Raw genomic sequence first — 27,931 nt, forward strand, 5'->3', positions numbered from 1 at the left:
CCTTGGCCATTTCTTGGCTTGTGGATGGTTTTCTCTCGGCACCTATCTCACGTGTAAAAATTTCCCTTTTAATCCTTTTATCAGATAAAGACACTGTCACTGGTTAAGTTCCCCGCTAATGACGCTTAACCTTCCAAGACCCTGTTTCTGAATCAGGTCACATTTACAGGTCCTGCGAGTTGGACCTCAGTGTCCTCTTGGGGTTCACAGGTCAGCCATAGTACTTGGGGTCATGTGACTTCCAGCTCGTGTTCCTGTAGTGCTGGCTTGATGGCTGGCGGAGAGGAGCTGGCATCTAGTGTTTAGTTCAGCAAGGGGGCTGCTGAGCTGTGTGCACTCGTGTGGCATGAGGGGCCTGCAGTATTGCACACGTCCTGAGCTCAGGAACCTTCAGGGCCCATTGTCTTAATGTAACAAAAACATAGAACTTGTATTACAATTCTTTTTCAAGTTTGAAATTTTATCCTTTTTTATAGTTTAATAATACAGTAAAGAAGTTTATATTTAGAATTTATAAACAAACCAGTAGACATATGTGGAGAGTGTAAACATTATTTTCCTCTGGGGTACTTGATCAAAAAGATTTGAGACAACACAGATTTAATTGTGAGCGTAGATTTGAAATCCCTGAGAAAACATTTGGAGAAAGAAGAGGGTGGCAGAGGGGAAGGAGGCCGAGAGTCTTGGGTTACACTCGGTCTGAGTTTCTAAAGTAAATTCAGTGGAAATTAGTGCATGGAGATGCTCTGGATTTCAGAGACCTTGGGTGTGTCAAAAAAATTCTCCACATGCACCTCGCTTCTATATCCTCCTTTTCCACTTCCCCTTGCTTCTATATCCAGTAAGAGTAGGATCCTACAGCTGTATGCTGTGCGGAGGGTGGGATTGGTGTAGAACATTGTTACTACTCTAAGCGTAGTTGGAGCAGATCTACGCAAAGAGCAGATCAGTTTGAATCCGTCTCCATTGAGCTGTAGTTTCAGGGCCCACAAGGAAGGCTTCAGCTGAGAATATAATTGAATCAAGCAGCATAGTTGTTGACATTCATGTCTGTTTTGAATTTAGGCAGGGTTGTGATACAGAAGGATGTTCCTGAACTCCCATCTTGGTTACTCAGCAGTTCTGACATCTGACCTTTGAACTCTCGCCTAGGTCTTCCGGCCTCATGCGAGGCACTGGCTGGGCCCCTTGCTGCAGCTGGTGGTCTCTGAGAACAACGGCGGGGACGGGATCCACTATCTAGTGGTTGAGATCGTGGCCACGGTCCTTTCGTGGACAGGAATAGCCACCCCTGTGGTAAGAGCAGCTGTGCCTCTGGTGCCCTCTCCCCGCGCGGCACCCAGGACCCAACCCTGAGTGTCCTCAGTGTCTCCAGCCCAGATCCTGCCCATCTGTGCTGCTGCAGAAGGCCCCACTCTACTCCTTCACTTCTGTCTGCTTTGCTTTGCTTTTGATAATTCCTCTGGCTTTGCTTTTGTTTTTAAGGTGTTGGATGTTTGTCCTGATTTCTTACTGCTTTAGCTTGCTAGGAGGACTGACCCTAATAATTGGTTTATTAAAAGTACATGTGAAGTATCCAGCCGGGCTCCTCTGTCTGTACGTTTCTGTAGGCAGGATTACTAGCGTGGGTAGCCATTCCTTTCTCCAGGGGATATTCCTGACCCAGGGATCGAATCCAGGTCTCCTAGCATTGCAGGCAGATTCTTTACTGTCTGAGCCACCAGGGAAAAATATTTTATTAAAAGTACATGTAAAATAGATGTTGGCAGACCCTGAATGTGAGGCTGAGGTCGTGGTCTCTGGCACCCGTCTTGTCAACCTCCCTGCTCCTGGTGACCTGGTGTGACTTGGTGACCTCTGGTGTGATGGTGACCCTCAGTGCCCGCACTGTCCTGATGCAGGCCGTGGCGTCTCCCGGTTTTCTGGCTCTCTGGAGCTCTCTCTGCTCTCTCCCATCTGCTTACTGACGTCGGCCCCAGTGGTGTGCAGAGTTCTCCTAGAAGGATGGCCTGGCATGTGCTTACTGAACAGAATATGCGCCCATGGAGCTGTCACATGTGTTTGTGTTGGAATGCGGCTATCCCATTTCACAGCAAGCCGAGTTTAACTGAGGAACCTCTGCAAGAGGTTGACTCCCGTGTCAGGCATTCAGCTGGGCTAGGAGAGCTGCAACAGCCAGGTTGAAAGCCATAGTGAACTTTCACCACTCATTGCGATAATCTGAGCAAGAGGCTGAAAGCAGAGGGAGGGTGTCCCCTGCCCCGTTCCTTGTACCCCATGGAGCAGTGTCCTGGCAGTGGGTCAGGTGACCGGCACAGACCTGGGGTCACCTTGCTATTGAGGGGACCCCAGTGGGAAGGCACCAGCAGTTGGTGGGATCCTGGGAGGGTGTCCCCGCCCTGTTCCTTGTACCCCATGGAACAGTGTCCTGGCAGTGGGTCAGGTGACTGGCACAGATCTGGGGTCACCTCGCCGTTGAGGGGACCCCAGTGGGAAGGCACCAGCAGTTGGTGGGATCCTGGGTTTGGAAGGAGGCTGGGGCAGGGCTGGGTGCCCAGTCAGAGCAGGGAAGATGTCTTCAGGGACCCCATAGGGAGGTCTCAGCAGAGGCCCCCAGAGGCTGCAGGACCCTGTACAGACCTGCAGGAGCACAGCCACCCTGGTGTCAGGGCTGCTCTGGGGGTTCTGGGGGAGGCCCTCCAGGGGAGACCTTTGTGTTACAGTCATGTGTCGTCTGAACAATCATGGGAGCTAGACTCCTCAGTACAATGCCAGTTTTCTTTTATAAACAGACTTCTGGGTTAAGAAATGCTTTCCCAGAAGGGAATGCTACGTATTTACATGAAATTTCTCTGCATTTTTCAGGGGGTCCCTAAAGATGAAGTGTTAGCGAATCGATTGCTCCATTTCCTAATGAAACATGTTTTTCATCAAAAAAGAGCTGTGTTTCGACATAACCTTGAAATCATAAAGACCCTCGTTGAGTGCTGGAAGGATTGTCTGTCCGTCCCTTACAGGTATGGGCTTACTGGGGTTTGCAGTGTCCTTTAACTCGTCACACATTGTGCAGGGTTAATTACTATAAGACTTAATGACTTCAAGGCTTCCCTGGTGGCTCAGATGGTAAGGAATCTGCCTGCAATGCGTGAGACCTGGGTTCAATCCCCAGGTCAGGAAGATTCCCTCAAGAAGGGAATGGTTACCCACTCCACTCTAGTCTTCTAGCCTGGAGAATCCCATGAACAGAGGAGCCTGGTGGGCTGCAGTTCATGGGGTTGTAGAGTCAGATACGACTGAGTGACTAGCATACTAATGGACTTGAAGTGCTGGAAGGAAGGATGGTTCCTGGAGTGAAATCTGTTGGTAGGGCATGATGTCGCTCATGATCAGCCCCCAGCATTTGTCGCTAGAAGCATCTCCGGACTGCACTGCCCTCAAGTTGCCCTCCCTCTCTCTGGGCATGCAGCATGTGCTCTGCCCACAGGGCTGATTCCTGTCAGCATAGCCTGGGGCAAACCAGAATTTCCCAAAGGTTCGCCATCAACCATGGGCTTCCCTGGTGGTTCAGATGGTAAAGCATCTGCCTGTAATGGAAGAGACCTGGGTTCAATCCCTGGGTTGGGAAGATCCCCTAGAGGAGGAAATGGCAACCCACTCCAGTACTGTTGCCTAGAAAATTCCATGGACAGAGGAGCCTGGTAGGCTAGTCCATGGGGTCACAAAGAGTCGGACATGAGTGAGCAACTGCACTTTTCTTTCTTTTCTCACCATCAACCGAGGGAGAATTAGGGCAAATAACTAGACTGTGGGAGATGCAGAGCTCCCCGTGTCCCAGAGGCAGAGTGACTGGGTGTGAACAAAGTAATGGGAAGCAAGGGGTTTCTTACCTGACAGTCAGCTATGGAAGATCTTATGTCTGTCTTCCTGCTCCTTACATCTGACAACTTACACTGTTTCTTCACACTCACATTTCAGGTTAATATTTGACAAGTTTTCCAGTAAAGACCCTAATTCTAAAGACAATTCTGTAGGAATTCAGTTGTTGGGTATTGTAATGGCCAACAGCTTGCCCCCCTACGACCCAAAGTGTGGCGTGGAAAGTGTCCGGTAAGTGTCATGTTTTTTTGCTTTGTTTCTTTTTTGGGTAAAGTGTACCTGATTCTGATTGGAGACTGGAATATGGTTTAATTTTGATAAATTTAAGGACTATCTGTGCTCACTGGCTTTCTGTGTTTCTTGCAGGTACTTTGAAGCTCTGGTCAGTAACATGTCCTTTGTCAGATATAAAGAGGTGTACGCAGCGTCAGCGGAGGTCCTGGGGCTTGTTCTCCGGTATCTCAGCGGGAGAGAGAAGGTGAGTGTGCACACACGGCATGAACGCCTCTTCTTCACTGGTGGCTCAGCCTTGGTACTGCGTCCTCTGTACTAGGAGCTAGAATGGGCAGTTTTTTAAAGAGACAATTTTTTTTTGTTTTTTTAATGCCTGGAAACTTGGCAAGCATTCAGGTTGTTAACCTGCTTCTTATTGTTAAGTTGGGATGTAAGCATTGGAGCAGCTTTCATTCCTCTGACCTGGCGTCAGGGCACTTTGGAGAAACTGCCCTGATGGAGCCTTGCTTTTGTTTGGGGGAGGGTAAACACAGGAGGTCCCCTCTTCCAGTTTCTGGCATAGTGCAGCTGAAAAGCAGGGGCAGCCTCTGACTTGGGTGCCTGGTCTGTGCCCTGCCCCTCCCGCGCCCCTAAGCACAGTCTCTGCATCGGCCCGTGTATGGAAATCACAGGTTATAACTTGCTGCTACTTGGCTGACCCCCGTGGATTACTGCAGGGGGCTTCATGCTAGCCTCTGCAGAGCCTGTTGCCCACGCTGACAGGACACAGGGTGCAGACTGTCCAGGACGGTCTGTGCTGGTGCCTGCAGTGTCCGTCACCCATGAGGACCAGACGCAGGGTGCACTGTCTAGAATGCCACACTGGACCAGTCCTCGGCCCTCTGTCACTGCTCAGAGGACACTCTCTCTCCCTCACTGGGTGGTCATCCCGCCGGTCTCCCCTACAACTTGGAGTGTGGGCCCCTAGCCGGTCACCTAGTCTCATGGCTTGAGAACTCCTCAGGCTCCTGATTCCCAAATTCATGTCTCCAGTCCCCTCTCCTCCTGCAGCGAGACAGGATGAGGAGAGGCTGGGGAAGTCGGGGGATCCTTAGGGCAGAACGGTCCTCCCACAACATGTTGGAGCCTGGCCTATTTCACCAATTAGACCTTTATTTGGATTTAGAGGAAAATTAAACTGAGAGGAAATAGGAACCCCCTCCCCTGAGAAAATCAAACTTATAATTTATTTTAGGGATTGCCAGCTATTTTTATAAAATAAAAACATGTTTCACATTCAGGATAGCGTTGTGATGACATGATTCTAATGCCCTTAAGTGGTGGGTTTCAATTCACATAATGTGCTTAGTTATTACCACGGGTGGAGCACACAACAGTAGATCGAAAGGTTAATCTCTCATGACTTAAGTCTCAATACAAATGATACACCCTTTGGTTTGACATAGCTCTTTTCTTAGTATAAAATGGTTGATTTAGCATGGAAGATGGGGGAGCAGTGTGGGACATAGAAGTGGGGGTCACTTGTGTTCTGACCACTGACCAGCATGGCTCCAGACCGTGGTCTCCGGTCCCTAGAGCCCCTCGTGCTCCTCATTTCTCCCATGGGGTCAGGGCCCCCTGTTCTGTGGGTGGATGCTCCCTGGGGGTGTGGCTCTCAGGGAGCAGTTTGGAGAGGCCAGGCCTGGAAGGCGGGCATAGGGAGATGGGCAGGCTGCCTGCAGATGGAGTTCCCTGAAATCCTGGTTTCTGTGAGTCTTTGCCCAGAGACGTGCACACTGACACAATAAAATGCGTCTTTTTTTTCTTAAGATTTTTTCATGTGGACCATTTTTAAAGTCTATTGAATTTGTTGCAATATTGCTTCTGAGGCTTGGGAGTTCTTAGCTCCCCGACCAGAGATTAAACCTGCACCCCCTGCATTGGAAGGCATCCCAACCACTGGACCGCCAGAAAAGTCCCTCAAATGCATCCTAAACAGTGTTCAGTCCCTGGTCTTTAGCTGCTCAGATGACTTGCTGGCAGAGTTTTGGTGTCAGAAAGTTTAGTCTTGATCATTCTTTCACCCAATGTGTGGCCGAGGCCTGGGTCACCTGAACCCACGGCCGCCAAGCCTCTGGTAGTGCCCAGTGGTCAGGGCCCCCACGGCCTCCTCGAGATGGTGCTCTGGGTGGTCACCTCACTCTTCTCAGTTCCTCCGAGTTCCCACTTGTGTGTATTTGAAAGGAAACTTGGTCTTCCAGATGCTAGAGGAGTCTGTGCATGAACTGGTGGTGAAGCAGCTGAAGCGGCATCAGAACACACTGGAGGACAAGTTCATTGTGTGCCTGAGCAGAGCCACGAAGAACTTCCCTCCTCTGGCTGACAGGTGGGGGTGGCGTCCGCCTGCCTGCTGGGGAGGGTCATGCGCGGGGGTGGGTGGTTGTGTCCATCTGCCTGCCCCTGCGTGCGGAGAGGGTCGTGGGGCGTTGTCAGCACCTGCTGCCGGGGACAGTCCTGGTGGGGGTCAGTGCCCCTCCGCTCACTGGCCCTGCCTGCTGCCCAGGTTCATGAACAGCGTGCTCTTCCTGCTGCCGAGGTTCCACGGCGTGATGAAGACACTGTGTCTGGAGGTGGTGCTGTGTCGTGCGGAGGAGACCCCTGACCTGTACCTGCAGCTGAAGAGCAAGGATTTCGTTCAGGTCATGAGGCACAGGTGAGTGGCTGCCGCCTGTGTCCTTGGATGCAGCTGTTTGTTCTGCTGTCCCCTCAACTCAAGGGGACTTGTGAGTCGTCGTGACAGGAGTGTTTGTTCACTTTGACACCTGACACTTGAGAGGCCCCGTCTTGGGTTGTCCAGGGCTGTTTTCAAATTCAAAATGTGTGGTTTTGCGTTCTGTACCTGTTTTGTCAGCTAACAGGCTTCCATTATTTGTTAAATTTGTTTATTTTCAAAATGGTAACATGCTGTTACGGTAAATGTTAACAGAGGGCTGCTGATGGCATCCCGTGTGTTCCTCCCTCTGTGCGGTTTTCGTCCCGCCTGTGTGCACACTTTTACACGGTGATAAACTGTCTTTGTGTTGATTTCCTCCAGTCAGCCTGGCTCAGTGTCTACTGTGTGTGGAGCATTCAGCTGGTGCTTATTTAAGGAGGAAATGGGGGTGCACCACATTGGGCCCTGACTGCACTTAACCCCTGGTGCCTGACCAGCCCTGGAAACCATTTTTTAAAGTCATGAAATCCTTTATAGTTAGCTTATTTTGTTTGACTTTGTCAGGTTTTTTAAAAATGAACTTTTTATTTTGGAATAATTTGATTTTTACAGAAAAGTTAGAAGTACACAGAATTTGCACACACCTTTCACCTAGCTTCCCCATCTCACATCATCAGGGTGTTTGTCTAAACCAAGAAGTTAACATTAGTGCACTTCTGTCTATTTGAAATCACCAGTTTCCTCATCCTCTTCCTAGAATACAGGCAGGACACTACAGTGTTAATTTCCTTTTCATAATCTAGCCCACGATAATTATTTTCAAGAGTTTAATTTTTATATAAATGTAGTATTAGCTGTAATAATAAAATCTGAAATACAGAACACAGAGAAGAAAATGTTACCTGTCATATCTAAAGGTATAGTAATAACAGTTAAGTCTGTGTTTTTGAAAATTCCTCTTTTTTAGAGATGATGAGAGACAGAAAGTGTGTTTGGACATAATTTCCAAGATGATGGCACGGCTGAGACCGGCAGAGCTCCGGGAGCTCCTGAGTGCCGTGGTGGAGTTCCTGGCTCACCCTGCAGTGCCGTGCCGTGAGCGGATGTACGCCATCCTCATGTGGGTCCATGACAACTACAGGTGAGCGCCTCGCCTGTCCCCGTCAGACGCTCGTGTCCCGTCTCTTAGGGAGCATCTGGGTGCCTCCAGCAGTCTGGAACGACTATAATAAATGATAAGACATTTAAAAATGTGTGGTTAATAACTGCAACAAGTTTGGTATATTGAAATATATTCTCATCCTACTGCATTTCGTGAACCCGTGGGAAATATTCAGAGCGCGGTGTTACTGGTTGAGCTAAAAGTGTACTTTGTTTTCCTTGTTTTCCCTTACAGTCTGACAAGGTTAAGGAAGGAACTCCTGGGATGTTTCCTCCTTGGGGACTGTGGTCCTGCTCGCCAGCTGGCCCCCAGGGCCTGGGTCAGGGTGCAGGCCCCGTGGGGTGGGTGAAAGTTGGGGAAGAGGCAGGTTTCGTTACCTTCATCCTAGACAGCACTGTTGGGTTGACCCAGAGCAGCGGAACGAGCAGTAACAGTTTTATTGTCTTGTGACTGCTCTCAGAGACCCAGAGAGTCAGGCAGACGAAGACTCGCGTGAAGTATTCAAGCTGGCGAAAGATGTGTTGATCCAAGGGCTGACCGATGAGAACCCTGGGCTTCAGTAAGTGCCCCTCCTGGAGCAGCGTGGGTGGGGTGGGCACATTCAGGGCTCTTTCTGGGCCAATGTGGGGTCTCTCTGAGGTGTCAAAGGGCCTTTGCTGTATTAGCCTTTTCTCTGCCTCTTGCTGGCATAAGAAAAATGTATTTTAAATAACCTTAGAACCTTAAAGTCCTGGCATGTTACTTTATTATACAAGTCTTAAAAAACTGGTGTGGGTAACGCTGTCTTGACTGTGCTGTGAGTTACAGCATCTCAGGATGAGAAACCTGTAATGAAAAGTGGGTTGTCATTCCCCATTTAACCCCAAGTGAGCTCCCACCCTGCACATGAGTGTCAGACAGCGTGCTGGAGGCCTTGGAAACCAGAGGGCGCTGCAGTGCCATCACAGATGCCCATGAGCTCGCCACGCGCTCGTTACGTTACAGCAGGCACGGCGGAAACCCTGACGATTCTGTGTGTCAGCTAACTTGCAGCGTACTGCAATTTTTAATTCATTGAGCTTTTAAAAATTGTAATTGAACTTCTCAAACATTCACAAATTATAAAGCCTGATCTGGTTTTTAACTTGTTTAATAGTTTGACTATTTTCTGTTCACATTATGTTTTGAATATTTTGTGGCACTAATGTGTAGAGTGAATTGTCTTAGTAAGGCAATGAAGGACTATATATGTAATTTCTCTTGGTGTTTTCTCAGTTTCAGAGTATGTAATGTAAAATTCTCATCTTTGCAAACTTCTGGGATAGAAATGAGAATAGAATGACCCAGCTTCTCACCTCCTGTTAAGTATGCCAGCATTCTGGAATATTTCCCCTTCAGCACATACCTCATCTGTCAGGCAGCTTACCTGTGGATGGAGGTCTGCACGTAGATGGAGTCCCAGGGCTGATCTCCGGTGGAAGAAGAGGATCTTCCCCGTGGGGCACACGTAGAGACCTCCTCTTCTTCTTTCTTCTCTGCCTTCCAGATTAACTATTCGGAACTTCTGGAGCCATGAAACTAGGTTGCCTTCAAATACCTTGGACCGATTGCTGGCCCTAAATTCCTTATATTCTCCTAAGATAGAAGTGCACTTCTTGAGTTTAGCAACAGATTTCCTGCTTGAAATGACCAGCCTGAGCCCTGACTTCCGGACTTCCCTGTTTGAGCACCCTCTGTCAGAGTGTGAGTTTCAGGTGAGCTCTGGCCCTGTGAACTGACTTTCCCTCCTGTTGATCAGCAGATTTTGTCCACTGGTGTTAAATCCTTGCTTTTTTCTTTAATTAAGGTGTAATTAGGATAGTATTTGTTTTCAGTGCACATGGTAGTGACTTGATATTTGTATACAGGATTATGACCACAATAAATCTAGTTAACATCCATCACTGCCCATAGTTAGAGGTTTTTTATCTTGCGATGAGAACTTTCAAGATATACTCTCTTACAAAATTTCACGTATACGAATGGTGTTACCGACTGTAGTCACCATGCGTACATCGCCCCCCAGATCTTACTTACAGCTGTGACTTTGTGCCCTTTGACCCCCTTCACCCATCTCCACCACCCCTCACCTCTGGCAACCACCAGTCTGTTCTCTGTTTCTATGAGCTTTTTTGGTTTTGTTTTGTTACGTTTTTTGTTTTAGATTTTACGTATGAATAAGATCATGCAGTATTTGTGTTTCTCTCTGACTTATTTCATGTAGCATAATACCTTCAGGGTCCATCCATGTTGTTGCAAATGGCAGGATTTCATTCTTTTTCAAAGCTGAGTAGTAGCCCATCATTGTGTGTGGTGTGCGTGCGTGCGCGCTCACCGCACATCTTTCTCCTTTTGTCTGCTTACGGACGCTTAGGTTGTCTCCATATCCTGGCTGTTGTAAGCAGTGCTGTTATGAACACTGGGGTGCCTGTGTCTTTTCCCATTAGTGTTTTTGTTCTCCTCTGATAAACACCCAGCTGTGGGGTTGCTGGATCCTCTCGTGGTTCTATTTATAATTTCCTGAGGAACCTGCACTCTGCTGTCCACATGGCAGCAGCAGGTCACACGCCCACCCAGTGCACAGGGTGCCCTTCCCCGCCTCAGCTGCAGGCGCCATCTCTCGTCTCCTGGTCACAGCCACACGGCAGGCGTCTGGTGATGCCTCACTGTGGTTCGATTGGTGTTTCCCTGACGACTCGTGCTGGCTTCCTGAGTTTACTTGGAATCCACACACATTCTTCCCGAGACGCCCACCTGCACCTCACCCCGCTCGCCCCCTGTCCTGCACACAGCTCACCCTTGTCCCTTCAACCTCCATGGAGGCATTTCCCTCCCCCGCTCCCCCGACACGCCCCGTAGGTGCTTGTTTGCACCTCCACCTGGCAGCACCGCATGATGCCTCACAGCCCTGACGCAGAGCCCCCTCTCCATCCCCGCATGTCCCCAGCATCTCCTAGTCTGGATACTTGGCGGGGGCAGTGGGGTCAGAGGAGCCGAGTCATTCCCTGAGCGTGGCAGTGAGCTCTGAATGCAGGATGTTAGGAGGAGAAAAGCAGTTTTTCTCCCCAGTACTGATTGGTTTTATTTGTTGACAGATAATTGTTCTGTTAAAAATTTTAAATTTGAGAAAGTTGTTCTTTAGCGACTTCTTGCAGAGCTACATGGAGTATAGTAATGTTTGTGGAGAGGACTGTGGAGGTTTAAATAAAGCATTTGCATGTTCTGAGAAGGGCCGTGAACTCACCTGACCCTCCCTCCTGGCAGGAGTATACCATTGACCCTGACTGGCGCTTCCGGAGTACGGTCCTCACACCAATGTTTGTTGAGACTCAGGCATCCCAGAGCACGCTCCAGGCCCGGACCCAGGAAGGGTCCGTCTTGGCTCGCAGGGCGATGGCTGGGCAGGTCCGGGCCACCCAGCAGCAGCTCGACTTCACGCCCACACAGAGTGCAGGTACTGCCTCCGCTGTGGGCATGCACGCCGGGGGCACCATGAAGGCCTCGATGGCAGGAGGGAGGATGGGCTGAGCCCCTGGGTTGTAGATTCGGGGGTGGGGTGGCCTTGAGGGGCCCTGGGGACAGAGGTGGGGACGGCTGTGCAACCAGCAAACATGCTGGGCTCTTCAGAGTGCGTGACGCCGTCCATTGGACTGTCTGTGTTTTTACCACAATTTTAAAAAGGGGGAGAAAAGCATTTCTGACTGGAGAAAACAAGAAAGATTTCAGTACATGTAAGTTTTAGTTTGATTTTTGTCCGGAAAGATCTGTCCAGTGCATCCCATTTAAAATCGCTTGTCTCAGAAGCAAAGCAGCGCTAAACCAGATTCACTTACTGTGTTTGTAGTTGATTAAACTGCTCTTTCTCAAACGGTTCAGCCGTTTCCTTTGATCAGCAGAGTATCAGTTGTAGAGTAAAATCCCCAAGTCGTTTTTATGGAAATACCTCAGTGTTTTTCCCTTATGTAATTTTTTCATACTCTGTTTGTTGTGGAAATAGGACTAACTTGGCCAATTACTGTGGGACCTGTAGACACTGATGTTGGAAATCACAGACCTTAGTGGCATGTAGATGCTGTGTCATCCTGACGAGCATGTGGTGGTTTCCCTCGTGCCCACAAGGACAGGAGGTCTGGCTGCCGGGCCTTCCTTGGGACATGGCCCACCCTGGTAACCGCGGGCCGCCCTGCTCTCGAGCAGCAGGTCCTGGCCGAGGCGCCGGCCAAGCGGCGCTGCTGTGACCCGCGCATCGTTTGTGTTTGCAGGGGGAAGAGTGCTCTCCCACTGGCTGACGGCAGGCAGCACCGACCCTCTGGGTGGCAGCCTGGCCCCCACCGCTGAGGCCTCGTCTGCATCCCTGCTGTTTGCCCACAAGAGGCCCGAGAGGCCGCGGGGGACGCCCCTGAAGCCCGTGGGGCCTGAATTTGGGAAGAAAAGGCTGGGCCTCCTCGAGGATGAGGTGGATGACGGAGCACAAGGTAAAAGTGTTGAAACTTCTGCCTCCACAAACTCATGACTGTTCCTGAGTCCGGGTGGCCTGCGTGGAGCCCAGCACCGCGTGGGAGCCTGGTTTGGAGTCCAGAAAGCGGTTGCCTGAACTGGCTCGGCCCCTCACTCAGGGCTCCCAGGGGTCTAGGGGCCATGGTACGAGCAGGATGGGGAAGCTGAGTCAGAGAGAGTTTAGGTCTGGGGGCTGGGAGAGTCAGGGCAGGCCTGAGGGCAGGAATGGGGATGCAGACATTTGGCTCACCGGGGTTGGGGGTGTGCTCCGGGAGGGGCCCCGGCCAGATGCCCCCCCCAGGCTCGAGAGAAGCCCCCAGCCCCATCCCCAGGGCCCCTTCCCCAGCCAGCCTCATCTGCACATCCAGCCCCTCAGTGTTGCTTCCACAGCTCCAGTTGGCATTACCGCGGCCCCCTTTCCTTGGGGTCTTGGTCACTTTCTCCCTTGCCCACCCCCTCTCTCCACACTGTCACCAATGTCCTGAACAGGTCTTGCTGCGGCTTGGCTCACGTGGGGCTTCTCTCCTTTCTCATGCGGTCACTGTTCATGGGCGTTAATGGCCTCCGTTTCCTTTTTGGTTGCAGTAGAGTTGTGTTGATTTCTCCTGTATGGTACAGTGATCCACCTGCATGTATGTACATATATACATGTTCTTTCTCATTAGGAAACGGCTTCCCTTTTCTCCCGTGGGTGATTTTACTGATAATTTCCAAACGTCAGTTTTCTCTTGTAGGAATTCCACCTTGACTGTCGGACCCGAGGGATTATCCTTCCAATTTTCCCTTCTTACCATCTCTGCTCGGCTCTGGGCACAGCGATACCTTCTGACTGTGCGTGTGCGTGACGATGTCCAGTCTCTAGTTCCCACGAGCTTCTGTGCTCTTGGAAAGTCCCTTCCATGCCCTGTTACAGGACCTATTTTTGCTCTTGTGATAAAGGGTCATTTAACAAATTTTTTTCCTAGATGGTCTGCTTTCAACATTTTCTCCCCCCTGTTGCTTTGGTTCCTATTTTTCTTATTTGAAGCTTTGCTCAAACGTCAGCTGATTTTTGGCTTTTGCTGTGTCCAGGCAGGCAATAACTGGCATTGGGAGTGGTGGCTGCACACTGGGTGTGCTGACTGGCCTCACCAGACATGGAGGCCCCCGTTTTGTACTGGGTGGTCCCCCTCCAAGGCCAGGTCTCCCCGCTCCCACCTGCATGTCCAGGCCTGGTGCTGGGGCAGCGCTGGGTTCCCCAGTGGTCCTGGCTGCGGGGGCTCTGCTCCAGCCATGTGGCCCCACACCTCCAGCTCAGCCTCGCATTTCCAAGCCCTCTCTTTCTCCGAGATGTCCGGGCCCTGCCTGCTTCCTCCATGCAGCCTCAGTTCTCCAGCTTCCAAAACTGCGCTTCACAGGCTTAGGTTGTTTTGGAAATAGAGCTGCAGGGAGTAGGAGATGGAGACGAGCAGATGCCTCATTTCATGTCAGCAATACTGGGGAGGAGGGGACAACATCAGCCGCGCATAACCAACCTGCTGTCTGTTCTTCAGCTCCAGATAATCGTGCAGAAATACTGCGATTACGCAGACGATTTATAAAGGACCAAGAGAAGCTGAGTTTGATTTATGCCAGGAAAGGTGTTGTGGAGCAAAAGCGAGAAAAGGTTTGTACCCATTTCTGGAATTTGGTCGGAAATAGTTATTTCTGTCATAGGATGTGTGCCCAGGAGATGTCTTCCTGGCTGGCCTAGGCCAGATTGCAGAGATGGCCCATGCGATCCTACCTCCAGGTGTCCCCTGAGCCCCACTGCTCTGCTGGGGAGTGGGAGGTGCTGTTCTCTCTGGACAGATGGGCTTTCTGCACGAGGTGGAGACCAGACCCCCCCCCTCGCCCCTAGTGCCCTGGGGTCACGTCTCCCAGCTGCAGTCCCCGCAGCCTTGAGGCCAGAGCCCTGACGCTGTGGCTGAGGGCAAACAAACCGAGGGGCTGTGCTCCTGGAGGCTGGTGGGGAGCTGGGTGAGGAGCGTGGCCAGTCCCGAGCTGCCTACTGCAGACACACGTGTGGCATGAATGGATGGTTGAACGTTTCTCCCAATGTGGAAGTAACAGCAGAAGTTGTTCAGCCCTAGAGTCAGTGTGAGATACAGATCAGTGATGTTGACAGGCTGTTCTAGGACTAGACTGTGGGTGAGAATCCTGTTTCCATTGTGACTCAGTTTAAATCCTCAGGCACTTCACTTCCAAGTCTGAGTGTGAAATGGTCAAAAGGTTCCACTGTCTTCTGTGGAAAGACTGGACTTCCCTGTATCTCTGTAACCACAGCACTGCAGGCCGAGGGCCGGCCCCACCCAGCCTAGGGTCCTTCGCTCCAGCCTCCTCATTAAGCCTGAGTCCTGCCTGGGCTTCTTGAGGGGACAGGGCGGGGGTGGGATAGAGGCACTGGGCTGATCGCCAAGGGTCTCAGGGAATGGATGGGGTGTGGCCTGGGACTTGGGGTGGCCTTGCTGGGTGTCGTCACCACTCTCAGCAGAGGCATTTGGGGGTCCCCTCTGCTCTTGCAGCTGCAGAGCAGCGTGCAGCAGATGGAGAAGTTGGGCAGCCTCAGGGGTTAGCCAGGATGTACGCATGTGAGGGAGTGCCCTGTGGGGGCAACAGGGCCCGCAGGGGGAACCTGGCCCCACAGAGGGAACGGCCCCTTGCCATTGGAACCGGTACCCGCCGGGGGAATGGGGCCCGAAGGGGGAACAGCTGCAGAGAGCAGGGCCAGCTGGGGCCAGTGGGCTCTGTAGCCAAGGTTTGTCTTGAGAGTGACAAAGAAATACAATCTTCTCATTTGTGGGTTGAGAAAGTTTTAAATCAAGTTCTCTAATTTCAGAGAAACTCAGATTTCTTTGTAGTAGATCCTTGAATACTCTTCCCACTGCACATCTGACACTGGTTTGGGCTCACTGTCTGCACCTTGATCAAGTGTAGTGACGAGAGTGTCTTGGATAGAACTGACCTTGATGCACTTTTGTCAGTGGTGGGTGAGGACGGTCTCATCACCCAAGCACTACTCTTTAGATGAAAGTTGTAAGCTTCCTGTATTGCTGATGATTGTAGGAGATCAAGAGTGAGTTGAAAATGAAGCACGAGGCTCAGGTCGTCTTGTACAGAAGTTACCGCCGTGGAGACCTTCCTGACATCCAGATTCCGCACAGCAGCCTGATCACCCCGCTGCAGGCTGTGGCCCAGGTCAGTGCGAGGCTGGCACATGCTCTGGGGCAGTTGCCTCGTGTGGGAGCAGGGGTGACCTGTCCCCCACACAGGCCTCAGTGCTGAGCCTCATCCCAAGTCCTAGGTCCCATCCAGCACTTTGCTTTGGGCCCAGTGTCTCCGTGTGCTAGTCACACCGCACTCTTTTTCTCACCAGTGATGTTGGTGGGAATGAAATAGTATGTAAGTAGCTTCACCACTTAAATCATTGATTGTACAAAACCCTCTTGTGGGGGTGATCAGGAAGGTCAGTGGTATCAGCATCCTCCTCCAAAATTCCCAGGCACCGAGGACTGAAATACTCCTCCGTGTCGTTAGGGTGACCATGAGCTTCAGGAGTGAGTGAGGTTCTGTAGCTGAGTGCTCTGAGATAAACGGGATATTTATCCCTCAAAAGTCTGGTTAAGATTCCTTTGACTTTAATGAAGTAATTTTAAAAATCTTTATACTGTGTCATATAGTACATAATTAGGTACTGAAACTTGATGCCTCATATTTTTACTGTACTTAAGTTTGCAGTACTAATATTGATCATAAGTGATAAGTGAAAGTCGCTCAGTTGTGTCTGACTCCTTGTGACCCCATGGACTATACAGTCCATGGAATTCTCTAAGCCAGAATACTGGAGTGGGTAGCCTTTCCCTTTTCCAGGGAATCTTCCCAACCCAGGTCTCCCACATTGCAGGCAGTTTCTTTACCAGCTGAACCATTGGGAAAGCCCAATATTGATCATAATAATAGGTTACGTCTGTGTAGCCCATTACTGCTTTACAAGCTTTTTACTAATCTAACTATTTATAAAGTGATAGGAATTTGCAAAATAGCATACGGCCCCACGTCCCTTCCCAGCTTTATTGGTGGGCACAGCCCTGCAGTGACGTTGCCCAGTGTGGTGACTGGCGGCAGCACTTGATGTTTCAGGCCAGGCTCTGACGCATGGGCAAGTCAGCACACCTGTCCCACTCGGGAATGTCTTACAGAGAGACCCGCTCGTCGCGAGGCAGCTCTTCGGCAGCCTGTGCTCGGGGATTCTGAGGGAGTCGGGCGAGCGCAGGACCGCGGCTGAGGGGCGGGGCGCCGCCCAGAAGCTCCTGCAGGACTTCACGCGCTTTCTGGACACCAGCTTCTCCTTCTTCCCGCCCTTCGTGTCCTGCATCCAGGTGAGGCTGTCGGCACGCCCGTGTCTCAGTGGCTCTGCTGGTCTCCCAGTTGTAGTATGGGTTTAACACAGCAGCTGGACTCTGGTGGGGCCACCTCCTCCCAGGTGGCTCAGGGCAGCTTACTTATTCTTTTTGGCCGTGCTGGGTCTTCCTTGCTGTGTGGGCTCTTCTCTAGTTGTGTTGGCGGGGGGTGCGGGGGCCTATTCTTTGTTGTGGTGCACGGGCTTCTCATTGCCATGGCTTCTCTTGTTGTGTAGCTCAGGCTCTAGGACACGGGCTTCAGTAGTCGTGGGTCCTGGGCTCTAGAGCACAGGCTTGGTAGTTTGGCACCTGGGCTTAGTTTCTCCATGCGATGTGGAATTTTCCAGAGCAGGGATTGAACCTGTGTCTCCTGCCTTGATAGGCAGATTCTTTACCACTAAGCCACCAGGGAAGCCCCAACTAATTTGTATATTTTTTTAATTTATATATGACAGAATAATCTGAGATCCAACTTAATACAAAGTTGGTCTGACTGTGTCAGCTCATTCCTGCAGGGTTCTGGTCACACCTGCCTGTCACGTGGCACCCAGCCCTGCTGTCACCTTTGGGGACATTGACGGAGTACGTGCCTACCTGTGCGCCGGGTGGGGACCAGGCAATGGGTCACAGAGCTACACTCGGTGAGGGCAGGCGGAGAGCAGGCAGAGGTGGAAGGTCACGAGGGCATGGCACATGATGCAGAAGTGGGTGGGGTGCAGGGCCTGATGGGCAGATCAGCGGGCCACGCCTTGCTGGGGGGTGGGGGGTGCTGTGCACCATTGCAGACACGGGGGACACAGGTGTCAGAGAAGGTTTCCAAAGCAATGCAGTTCGAACAGAGGACTAGTGTAGGTGTACTTTTGTAACCACTGAGCATACTTATTAGGGGATTAAGAAATACTTTCTTTACACTCAAAACATGGATAATTACAAAGCCCCTAATAGAAAATCATCTGGATTCATGTCAGTATTTTTGTAATTAGTTACATCCTTGGAGTAGTTTAAAAATTATGTTCTTTAATGCTATTTATCAGTAGCTGTGGTTTGCAAACTGGGTAATAATTCCTTGAGTTGAAGTATTGATTATGGCTACTTTGTTCTTTTCCATGCAGCATGAAACTGGTAATACAGTTTCTTTTTATGTACTCTACTTTTTATTGGTTTATAATTTACATGTAGAATTCTTTCACTGATTTTCTCCTGGCAATACCAAAGATAAGGCTTGAGAAATTATATTGCATCAGCCAGTGTTTCAGAGTAAGTTTCTCTTCACGTTGTATTCTGCAGTGATTTTTTTTATATCTGAATTTCTAGTTTTGCAGTTTTGTCCACTGCTGTTTAAGGAAGTTTCGATAGGTAACATATCACCCTGCAGCTTGCCTTCGGGCCTGGAACTGGGGGAGCCACATGGGAGGGATGCAGGTGCAGACTTGGTCTGAGACTGTGTGTGAAGTGCTCCATGTCTCTCTCCCATGACTGCTAACACCAGAACTTAGTGTTTGGTAAAACAAGGTACTCCTGGTTGGAGACCCTCTCACTGAAGGACTGCGTGTCTGTGTCTTGCCAGGAGATCAGCTGCCAACACGCTGACCTGCTGAGCCTCGACCCGGCTCTGGTCAGTGCGGCCGGCCTGGCGGGCCTGCAGCAGCCCGGGGCCATCTGCCTGCTGGAGGAAGCGCTGTTGCGACTGGCACCCCAGGAGCCGCCCACCAAGCGTGCGCGGGGGAGGCCCGGCCTGCCCCCCGACGTCGGCAGGTGGATGGAACTTGCCAAGTAAGCTCTGGGCCCCGACCCTGCTGTGGCCAAAGTGATGCGTCTAACACAGTTACTTTATTTGGGCAACACACATCCTGTTTGAGTCTTCTCTTACCTGAGGTTTATCATGAGAAACCCAGTGCCTAATTCTCAGGCACTAGATTCTGGGGGTGCTGGATTAGGATGAGATTGGATTTGCACTTTTCCTGAAGCACTGGTTTTGAGATATTCCAGGTTCTGGGAAAAACATAAAAGAGTGTCACTGTTGCGTAGTCGCTCCTGTCCCTGTACCAGCGAGAGGTGAGCGGTAGGCGCTGTGTTGCTGCCGAGGAGCCTCACAGTCCGGGTGTGACCCGTCCCCTGGGGGACGACGTCCTGGGGCTGCTGATCTGCCTACAGGCTGTTCCCACCCCGTCATGTCCTCTGTGGGCATGGATGGTCATGACACCCTGTGTGGAGACACTGAAGACAGGAAGAAGTCTCCAGGGAGGAGGGGACGGACTTTTAGACACCTGAGCCTGTCTTCAAGTGGGAGGCTTGGCTGATGGGCCAACAAATTTGTGTTGACATCAAAGTTGAAACTCTCAGTAACATCGAGACAGCCGTTGAATGTGGAGTACATGGCATCTGTAGGACCAGAACTAGTTTACCTACTTCTGGGTTTTGGACCACATTCCAGATTCCAGAAAGGTCCCCACAGATAAGTGTTTCAGTGATGGAGTGACATAGAACAGTCTCATTTAATGAGTCAACTTATGCATTGTAAAGCTATGATATTTTCAGCTTTTACATTGAGTGCACTTTAGAATGGGCTTCCCAAGGTGATGCTCTTGGTAAAGTGCCACTAGTGGTTAGTGGCAAAGAACCCGCCTACCAGTGCAGAAGACATAAGGGCAGACATTGATTCCTGGGTCGGGAAGATCCCCTGGAGGGGAAGGCATGGCAGCCCCCTCCAGTATTCTTGCCTGGAGAATCCCATGGACAGAGAAGTCTGGCAGGCTACAGTCCATGGGGTCACAAGAAGTCAGACGCAGCTGAGGTGACTGAGCACACATGCATGCACTTTAGAATAATTTCTGCCTTCTCTATGGCTCAAGAAATAAAACTTAATGGTAACTTCAAAATTCTTAAGATTTTATGTTTTAACAAAACAATATGACATCTTTTTTAGTTACTATAATTGTGGCATCTTGATTTAATATCATTTCAAGAAAGACTTGAAAAATATTAGGGCATTCACTGATTTGTCCTCTTTTTTTTTTGATCTGTTTCATAGACTGTACAGGTCGATCGGGGAGTATGACATCCTCCATGGTATTTTCAGCAGTGAGATTGGAACAAAGCAGATCACTCAGAACGCGCTGTTAGCAGAAGCAAGAAGTGACTATTCTGAAGCTGCCAGGCTATATAACGAGGTAGAGTTGATCTCCAGCAAGTGTGTCAGTTGCTTTACCACTTTTGTTCTCTGGATGGAAACACTGTCAGCTTTAGAATTTAGACCTTCAAAAAGATTACTACCAGAAAATGGTTTCATAATAACTGAACATGAACTAGTTATTGTTCTGATTCTTACTCTTTTTAAGAAAATACTGAATCAAAGAGAAAGTGTTTTTTACCAAGTTAGTATGAAACTGTAAGATGTCATTTCAGTATCTGGTATTGTAATATAGTTTCTGTTTGAGTAGATTGTTTCCACTCTGGAAGTAAAACTTATAAAAAGGTAGGTGAGGGCTGGTTTGGGGAAGTCCAGCTTTGCACGTCTTGTGTTGGAGTTGTCCGTGGCTGAGTGTGGATGTGTGGCAGGCACACACTTGCAGTTGAGGGCCTTTGGCCTGTGTGAGACATCTAAATGGTGAAACCCTCTGCAGTCTTCTATAAATGTCCTGTTTTCTAATTTTCATTCTAAGAACTTTCCAAGTAGTGAAGAATCTACAGTATTTACATCAAATTAAGGGCCGTTTTCAGTTTTCAGCGTATTAATTGACTTTATAGTTAAGTTCCCCAAAGAAGTGGTTCTGTCCTAGCTGGGATTTTTAATATTCATTTGACTGTTAGGTTCCCTCAAGTTAACTCTCTTTTCCCTTTTTTCTCTACTTGTCATAAATCTGACAGTTATTATTCTTAGTGTGAATGTTACCTGTATCCAGTTTGGTAAAATAATCTTCACAGGCCCTCAACACACAAGAGTGGGCAGATGGCGAGCCCACGGAAGCTGAGAAGGACTTCTGGGAACTTGCATCCCTTGACTGCTACAACCAGCTGGCCGAGTGGAAGTCGCTAGAGTACTGCTCCACGGCTAGCGCTGATGGCGAGGGCACCCCAGACCTGAGCAAGATGTGGAGCGAGCCCTTCTATCAGGTGCGGGGCCATCTGTGAGGTCATCTAAGTAGATGTCCTCGATGGTCAAGTGCTCTCTCATTAATGAAGGTGTTTAAAACTTTTCAGAAACAGGAAAGTGGTTGTCAAGCATTAGAGTGTTTATATAACTTGACTCCCCCAGACTCCATAATATTGTTAAACCACTGTGCTTCCCTCATAGCTCAGTTGGTAAAGAATCTGCCTGCAATGCAGGAGACCCTGGTTAAATTCCTGGGTTGAGAAGATCTGCTGGAGAAGGGATAGGCTACCCACTCCAGTATTCTTAGGCTCCCCTTGTGGCTCAGCTGGTAAAGAATCCACCTGCAGTGCAGGAGACCTGGGTTGGATCCCTGGGCTGGGAAGATTTCCTGGAGAAGGGAAAGACTACCTACTCCAGTATTCTGGCCTGGAGAATTCCATGGACTGTACAGTCCATGGGGTCGCAAAGAGTCGGACATGACTGAGCGATTTTCACTCACTCACTCACTCACTGTGCTCTTAGCTAATGCTTTCAGAACAAGCAGATGCCTTTACAGAGGAATGTTAGCTTCCCTGGTGTGACCATAGGGAGAGTGCTTCCTGTTGTGTCTGCACTGCACAGAGGCCTCATTGGGCCGGCCTGGCACCCATCTGCACCGCTGCCCTCACCCGGCCTTCAGGGCCTCACTTGGTACTGCACGTCCGGTTCTCTTTCAACTACAAGTAGTTCCCATTTTCTATAGAACGTGTTCCTGTATGTTTTGTGGTTATAAAATAAGCAATTGTAGATGAACTTGCTTTAAAGATCATGGCCTTAGGTTTGAAACATTAAGCGCCATCATTTGAACCTGTGAAGTGATACCACAGATGCGTGGCGACGCCATCTTGGCATGTCACATCCATTCTTGCTCTGCAGGAGACCTGCCTGCCATACATGGTGCGCAGCAAGCTGAAGCTGCTGCTGCGCGGGGAGGGCGACCAGGCACTGCTGACCTTTGTGGACGAGGCACTGACCTCAGAGCTGCGGAAGGCCCTGCTCGAGCTCCGCTATAGCCAGGAGCTGAGTCTCCTCTACCTCCTGCAGGACGACATTGACAGGGCCAAGTATTACATCCAGAACTGCATCCAGATGTTCATGCAGGTAACCTGGGCGCACCCGCCGGGGGTGTGATATTCCTGTGAGCTTGGGTCGACATCGGCAGCTCGCTGGCCACTTCCCTCTGATTCCCTGCAGACCAGCCAACGGCCTGGAGCCTTTTAGTGGCTGTTTCTGATTTGGAAAGTTCCTTTTGTTTTACCTTGGGGTTTTCTTTCTCTCCCTGGACGAGTACCTGAGAGCAGGCCCCACCCCCAGGCATCTGGGTGGGAGGTGGTCGTGCAGGAGGGTCGTGCGGCCCCGCCAGCCAGCGTCTGTCCTGCCTCTGAGGTTGGCCGTTAACGTTGTTAAAGCTGCATCTTGTGTAGAATCCCTGAATGTTTGTTGTGGCCGAACATTCACTGTCTTTATTCTAGTTTTTAAACATGTTTGAGGTTGAGTTGCAGTCCACTTGAGGAAGTTTATGGAAGGAGACAGGTTGGCTTCTATAGTTGGCAGTTCTGTATTATAGGATATTGTGATTTTTAAAAATTGGTGGGGAATGGAGGCAGCAGCACCTGATTGTATTGCTCTTACTGACTTTGTTGAACCAAAATGTAATTGAAAACCAAAATTTAAAAATAAATTAGACCATTTAATTGCTCCTGTGACCACTCAGAGACATCCTGTGTAACTGATCTGTTTATAGGGTGGTTGCTGTTTCATGTTTAGACTGTGTTAAAATCTGAAGCAGTACAGTGACCTGTAACCAATGCTAAATAACTTTTCCAGAACTATTCCAGTATTGATGTCCTCTTACACAGAAGTAGACTCACCAAATTGCAGTCTGTACAGACTTTCATAGAAATTCAGGAGTTCATCAGCTTTATTAGCAAACAAGGTAATTTTTTTATTTATATGTATCTTTTTTCCTTTCATAATTAGGAAGAGTTTTGGCATCTGAGTTTGTTTGGTGATAGTACATGTTTCTTAATGTACGGGTTAGAAATTGTCTTGAGTTTACTCCATGAATGTGTGTTTTGAGATTGTTGAAATAAGTGTTTAAAATAGTCCAGTGCTCTTCCGGGTGCTTAAGAAGCTTCCAGGGAGCAGACGCTGTGGTCCCCACAGGGCAGAGCAGTCCAGGAGCCCCATGAAAAATTGGGGTGATAAAATCTGCAGGTAGGGCTTGAGTTGGGTATGGTCGGAAGAGAGGGGTTCTCAGAAGGCCAGCCTGAGCCTGGGGCACTGGCGTGACTGTCCCAGGTACCAGGTGGTGAGGTGAGGCCCGGGTGGCTGTGCCCAGATGGAAGGCCTTTCTGCTGCTGCTGAGTGGGCTTAATCCTGGTGCTGATGGAAGGTCCCCCCGAGTCAGAAGTAACATCTTGTTAATTTCATTTCTATTTCTAAAAATAACTATGAAAGACTTCTTAGAGTACCGATAAAAGTTGGTATTCAGAACTATCTACCTGACTGTTCTCTGTTTTAAATTTGGAGAATGGTTTTTCAAGTATGTATTATTAGTGGCGTATCATTCTAGGAGCTGTGTTAGTTTCTTTTCTCTGTATTTTACCCAGTTTTATAACAGCCTATGAGATGTAGGCTCAAAAACTAATATATATCATGGCATCTGATGACTGATGCTGAAGCTGGAATACTTTGGCCAGGCGATATGAAGAACTTACTCATTAGAAAAGACCCTGATGCTGGGAAACACTGAAGGCAGGAGAAGAAGGGGACGACAGAGGATGAGATGGTTGGATGGCATTACTGACTTGATGCGCATGAGTCTGAGCAAACTCAGGGAGTTGGTGATGGACAGGGAAGCCTGGTGTGCTGCAGTCCATAGGGTTGCAAAGAGTGGGACATGACTGAGTAACTAAACTGAACTAAATTGATCAGGTTTTGTATTTATTATGTCAGCAAATCTGGAAGACCCAGCAGTGGCCATAGGACTGGAAAAGGTCAATCCTCTTCCCAATTCCCAAGAAGGGTAGTACTAAAGAATGCTCTAACCATCAGACAGTTGTACTCATCTTCCATGCTAGTAAGATCATGCTTATAATCTTGCATGCTAGGCTTCAGCATTATTCAAACCAAGAACTTCCAGGTATCTAAGCTGGGTTTAGAGAAGGAAGAAGAACTAGAGATCAAATTGCCAACATTCACTGGATTATAGAGAAAAACATCTATCTCCGTCTCATTGACAATGCTAAAGTCTTTGACTGTGTGGATCATACAAACTGTGGAAAGCTCTTAGATGGGAATACCAGACCATCTTACCTGTCTCCTGAGAAACCTGTATGCGGGTCCAGAAGAAACAGAACCTTGCATGGGACAGCTGATTCATTCAAGACCGAGAAAGCAGTGTGACAGGGCTGTCTGCTGTCACCCTGCTTGTTTAACCTATACACTGAGCACATCATGAGAAATGCCAGCCTGGATGAGTTACCAGCTGGAATCAAGATAGGCGGGAGAAACAAAAACCACTTCAGGTGTGCAGATGATACCACTCTAATGGCAGAAAGTGAAGCGGGAACTAAAGAACCTCTTGACGAGGGTGAAGGAGGAAAGTGAAAGAGCTGGCTTAAGACTGTTAAGGAAACTAAAATCATGGCATCTGGCCTTATTACTGCATGGCAAATAGAAGGGGAAGAGGTGGAAGTAGTGACAGATTTCCTCTTCTTGGGCTCCAAAATCACCATGGACGGTGACTGCAGCCATGAAATCAGAAGATGCTTGCTTCTTGGCAGGAAAGCAATGACAAATGTAGATGGTGTGTTGAAAAGCAGAGACAAAAGTCCACTATGGTTTTCCCAGTGGTTGTGTACAGTTGTGAGAGCTGGACTGTTAAGGCAGAACGTCAGAGAATTCATGCCTTTGAACTGTGGTGCTGCAGAAGACTTCTGAAAGTCCCTTGGACAGCAAGGAGATCAAACCAGTCAATTTTAAGGGAGATCAGCCCTGAACTGGAAGAACTGATGCTCAAACTGAAGCCCCAGTATTTTGGTCATCTGATGTGCACAGACGACTCATTGGAGAAGTCCGTGATGCTGGGAAAGATTGAGGGTAGAAGGAGAAGAGGGTGTCAGAGGATGAAATGGCTGGACAGCATCACTGAAGCGATGAACATGAACCTGGGTAGACTCCGAGAGATACTGAGGGATTGAACAACAACAAATGAGACTTAGATTCTTTTTCCTCATTTTATAGGGCATCAGAGATTAAGTAACTTGCCTTAACAAGGTAAGCATGCTTTCTCACCGTAGAAAGAAAACCAAAGCTTTAAACGTTGCTATTATTGTTCAGTTGCCCAGTTGTGTCTGACTCTTTGTGACCCCATGGACTGCAGCACACCAAGACTACGTGTCCTTTACCATCTCCTGGAGCTTGCGCAAACTCATGACCATTGAGTTGGTGATGCCATCCAACCATCTCATCCCCTGTCGTCCCCTTCTCCTCCTGCCTTCAATCTTTCCCAGCATCAGGGTCTCTTCTTACAAGGTAGCTCTTCCTGTCAGGTGGCCAAAGTATTGAAGCTTCAGCTCAGTCCTTTCAATGAATATTCAGGACTGATTTCCTTTAGGATGGACTGGTTTGATCTCCTTGCAGTCCAAGGGCCTCTCAAGAGTCTTCTCCAACACCACAGTTCAAAAGCATCAATTCTTCAGCACTCAGTCTTCTTTATGGCCCAACTCTCACATCCATATATGACTACTGGAAAAACCATAGCTTTGACTAGAAGGACCTTTGTCAGTAAAGTAATGTCTCTGCTTTTTAATATGCTGTCTAGGTTTGTCATAGCTTTTCGTACAAGGAGCAAGCATCTTTTAATTTCATGGCTGCAGTCACCATCTGCAGTGATTTTGGAGCCTGGGAAAATAAGGTCTGTCACTATTTCCACTGTTTCCCCATCTATTTGCAATGAAATGATGGGACCAGATGCCATGATCTTTATTTTTTGAATGTTGAATTTTCAAACCTTGATGGCATCATCCTTTATGGATTTGAATGGTTCTGCTGGAATTTCATTAACAGCAGCTTTATTAAGAGCAGTGCTTCTTAAGGCCAACTTGACTTCACACTCCAGAATGTCTGGCTCTGGATGACTAACCACACCATCATAGTTATCTGGTTCATTAAGATCTTTTTTATACAGTTCTTCCATGTATTCGTTCCATCTCTTCTTGATCTCTTCAGCACCTACTAGGTCTGTACCATTTTTATCCTTTATTGTGCCCATTTTTGGGCGGAATATTCCCTTGATGTTTCCAGTTTTCCTTAAGAGATTGCTAGTCTTTCCCCTTTTGTTGTTTCTTCGATTATTAAGCACTGTTCATTGAAGACGGCCTTCTTGACTATTATAGCTGTATTTTGGACCTCTGCATTTAATTGGATGTACTTTTCCGTCTCTCCCTTGCTTTTCGCTTCTCTTCGTTCTGCTATTTGTAAAGCCTCCTCAGATAACCACTTTGCCTTCTTGCTTTTCTTTTTCTTTGCAGTGGTTTTGTTTGTCACCTCCTGTACTGTGCCTAGTTCTTTAGGCATACTGTTAACTCGATCTAGTCCCTTGAATCTGTTCATTACCTTTATCGCGAATTCATATGGGATTTAAGTCATACCTGGTTATCCTATTGTTTTTCCAGTGTTTTTTTTTTTTTTTTAAAGCCTGAATTTTGCTATGAGAAGTTGATGATCTGAGCTACAGTCAGCTGCTGGTCTTGTTTTTGCTGACTGTATACAGCTTCTCCATCTTTGGCTACAAAGAATGTAATCACTCTGATTTCAGTATTGACCATTTGGTCATGTCCATGTGTAAAGTCATCTTATATTGTTGAAAAAGGTTATTTGCTATGACTAGTGCATTCTCTTTAAATATTAATGTTGTGGAATTGAGAAGCCCTTGAGCCAGGTTTTTTGGGGGCTTTGTCATGGTGACCTCACATGCACACCAGGTCTGGGTTGGTGGCCAATCCTCCAGCAACGGACAAGTCTCCCCCTCCTCTGGGCACTCCCACGAGTGACATGAGCAGATTCAGTTGTCCTGCGACGATTCATATTAGATATTGTAAACAAGAAAATTGGTTGCAACCCCGTGAATAGCTTGTCAGTTTTCAGTGCTTTTTAGATTTTAGGATTGTGAGCGGAGCATTGTGATTGTGGACCTGTGGTGAATGTAAAAACTGCATGTTTATTTCCTCTTTCCTTGATGGCCTGAAGACATTAAGTTTTCATGCCAGAATATATTAAGTACGGTAACTTTGTGCTCCTGTTGTGAACAATAGGGCCAAGCGTTGTAATTTGGACCAGGAATCTGAACTAAGTTTCTGTTTACTGATGGCAGCTCACTTTGTAAGGTGGTCTGATCATTGGGCTGTTGGCCACACTCATACCATAATGTCATTTTAGGTAATTTATCATCTCACGTTCCCCTGAAGAGACTTGTGAAAACCTGGACAAATCGATACCCTGATGCTAAAATGGACCCGATGAACGTCTGGGATGACATCATCACGAATCGGTGAGATGTGGTCCCCCAAGTTGATGTGGTCTCTTTTCTGAAGTTTCCAGAATTGTTTTTCTCCCAGACTGTGGTTGAGCAGTGTGGAGTGTGAGCCTTGCGTGCACCCGTTTCCACTGGGTGTCCATCAGCAGTCTCCCTGCCTATGTGCGATCATGTCCCCTGTCCGTCCTGTGCTGGGTGGTGAGCTGTGGATGTGCTCGGAAGTGAGAGAAGGCAGAAAAGCCCCTCTGCTCCTGTCTCAGGGCTGCCTGACGGGGAGCGACACCCCGACTTCTCAGCCCTGTTATGCACCATATGCCTCACTTCACCAGGTCTGAGGCTCTCTGCCCCCCTTGTAACAGCC

At 48.8% G+C, this 27,931-nt stretch overlaps 1 protein-coding gene across 5 annotated transcripts in view; it reads left to right on the plus strand.

The window, feature by feature from the left end:
• The window catches only part of PRKDC (protein kinase, DNA-activated, catalytic subunit), a 125,179-nt gene that overhangs the window by 69,877 nt on the left and 27,371 nt on the right, over nucleotides 1–27,931 (plus strand). For all 5 annotated transcript variants that reach the window (XM_025265432.3, XM_044928776.2, XM_044928778.2 and 2 more), the window contains exons 49-68: nucleotides 1,153–1,296; nucleotides 2,866–3,017; nucleotides 3,976–4,107; nucleotides 4,243–4,354; nucleotides 6,351–6,475; nucleotides 6,653–6,802; nucleotides 7,770–7,943; nucleotides 8,425–8,523; nucleotides 9,490–9,697; nucleotides 11,247–11,436; nucleotides 12,245–12,457; nucleotides 14,012–14,124; nucleotides 15,564–15,695; nucleotides 16,697–16,876; nucleotides 18,465–18,670; nucleotides 19,929–20,067; nucleotides 20,822–21,010; nucleotides 21,906–22,130; nucleotides 22,857–22,965; nucleotides 27,474–27,585. In XM_025265432.3, the coding sequence (XP_025121217.3) occupies nucleotides 1,153–1,296; nucleotides 2,866–3,017; nucleotides 3,976–4,107; nucleotides 4,243–4,354; nucleotides 6,351–6,475; nucleotides 6,653–6,802; nucleotides 7,770–7,943; nucleotides 8,425–8,523; nucleotides 9,490–9,697; nucleotides 11,247–11,436; nucleotides 12,245–12,457; nucleotides 14,012–14,124; nucleotides 15,564–15,695; nucleotides 16,697–16,876; nucleotides 18,465–18,670; nucleotides 19,929–20,067; nucleotides 20,822–21,010; nucleotides 21,906–22,130; nucleotides 22,857–22,965; nucleotides 27,474–27,585 (3,104 nt within the window). The remainder of the gene's footprint in view (nucleotides 1–1,152; nucleotides 1,297–2,865; nucleotides 3,018–3,975; nucleotides 4,108–4,242; nucleotides 4,355–6,350; nucleotides 6,476–6,652; nucleotides 6,803–7,769; nucleotides 7,944–8,424; nucleotides 8,524–9,489; nucleotides 9,698–11,246; nucleotides 11,437–12,244; nucleotides 12,458–14,011; nucleotides 14,125–15,563; nucleotides 15,696–16,696; nucleotides 16,877–18,464; nucleotides 18,671–19,928; nucleotides 20,068–20,821; nucleotides 21,011–21,905; nucleotides 22,131–22,856; nucleotides 22,966–27,473; nucleotides 27,586–27,931) is intronic.

The sequence above is a fragment of the Bubalus bubalis genome, chromosome 15 (assembly GCF_019923935.1).
Source record: "Bubalus bubalis isolate 160015118507 breed Murrah chromosome 15, NDDB_SH_1, whole genome shotgun sequence".
Taxonomy (NCBI): domain Eukaryota; kingdom Metazoa; phylum Chordata; class Mammalia; order Artiodactyla; family Bovidae; genus Bubalus; species Bubalus bubalis.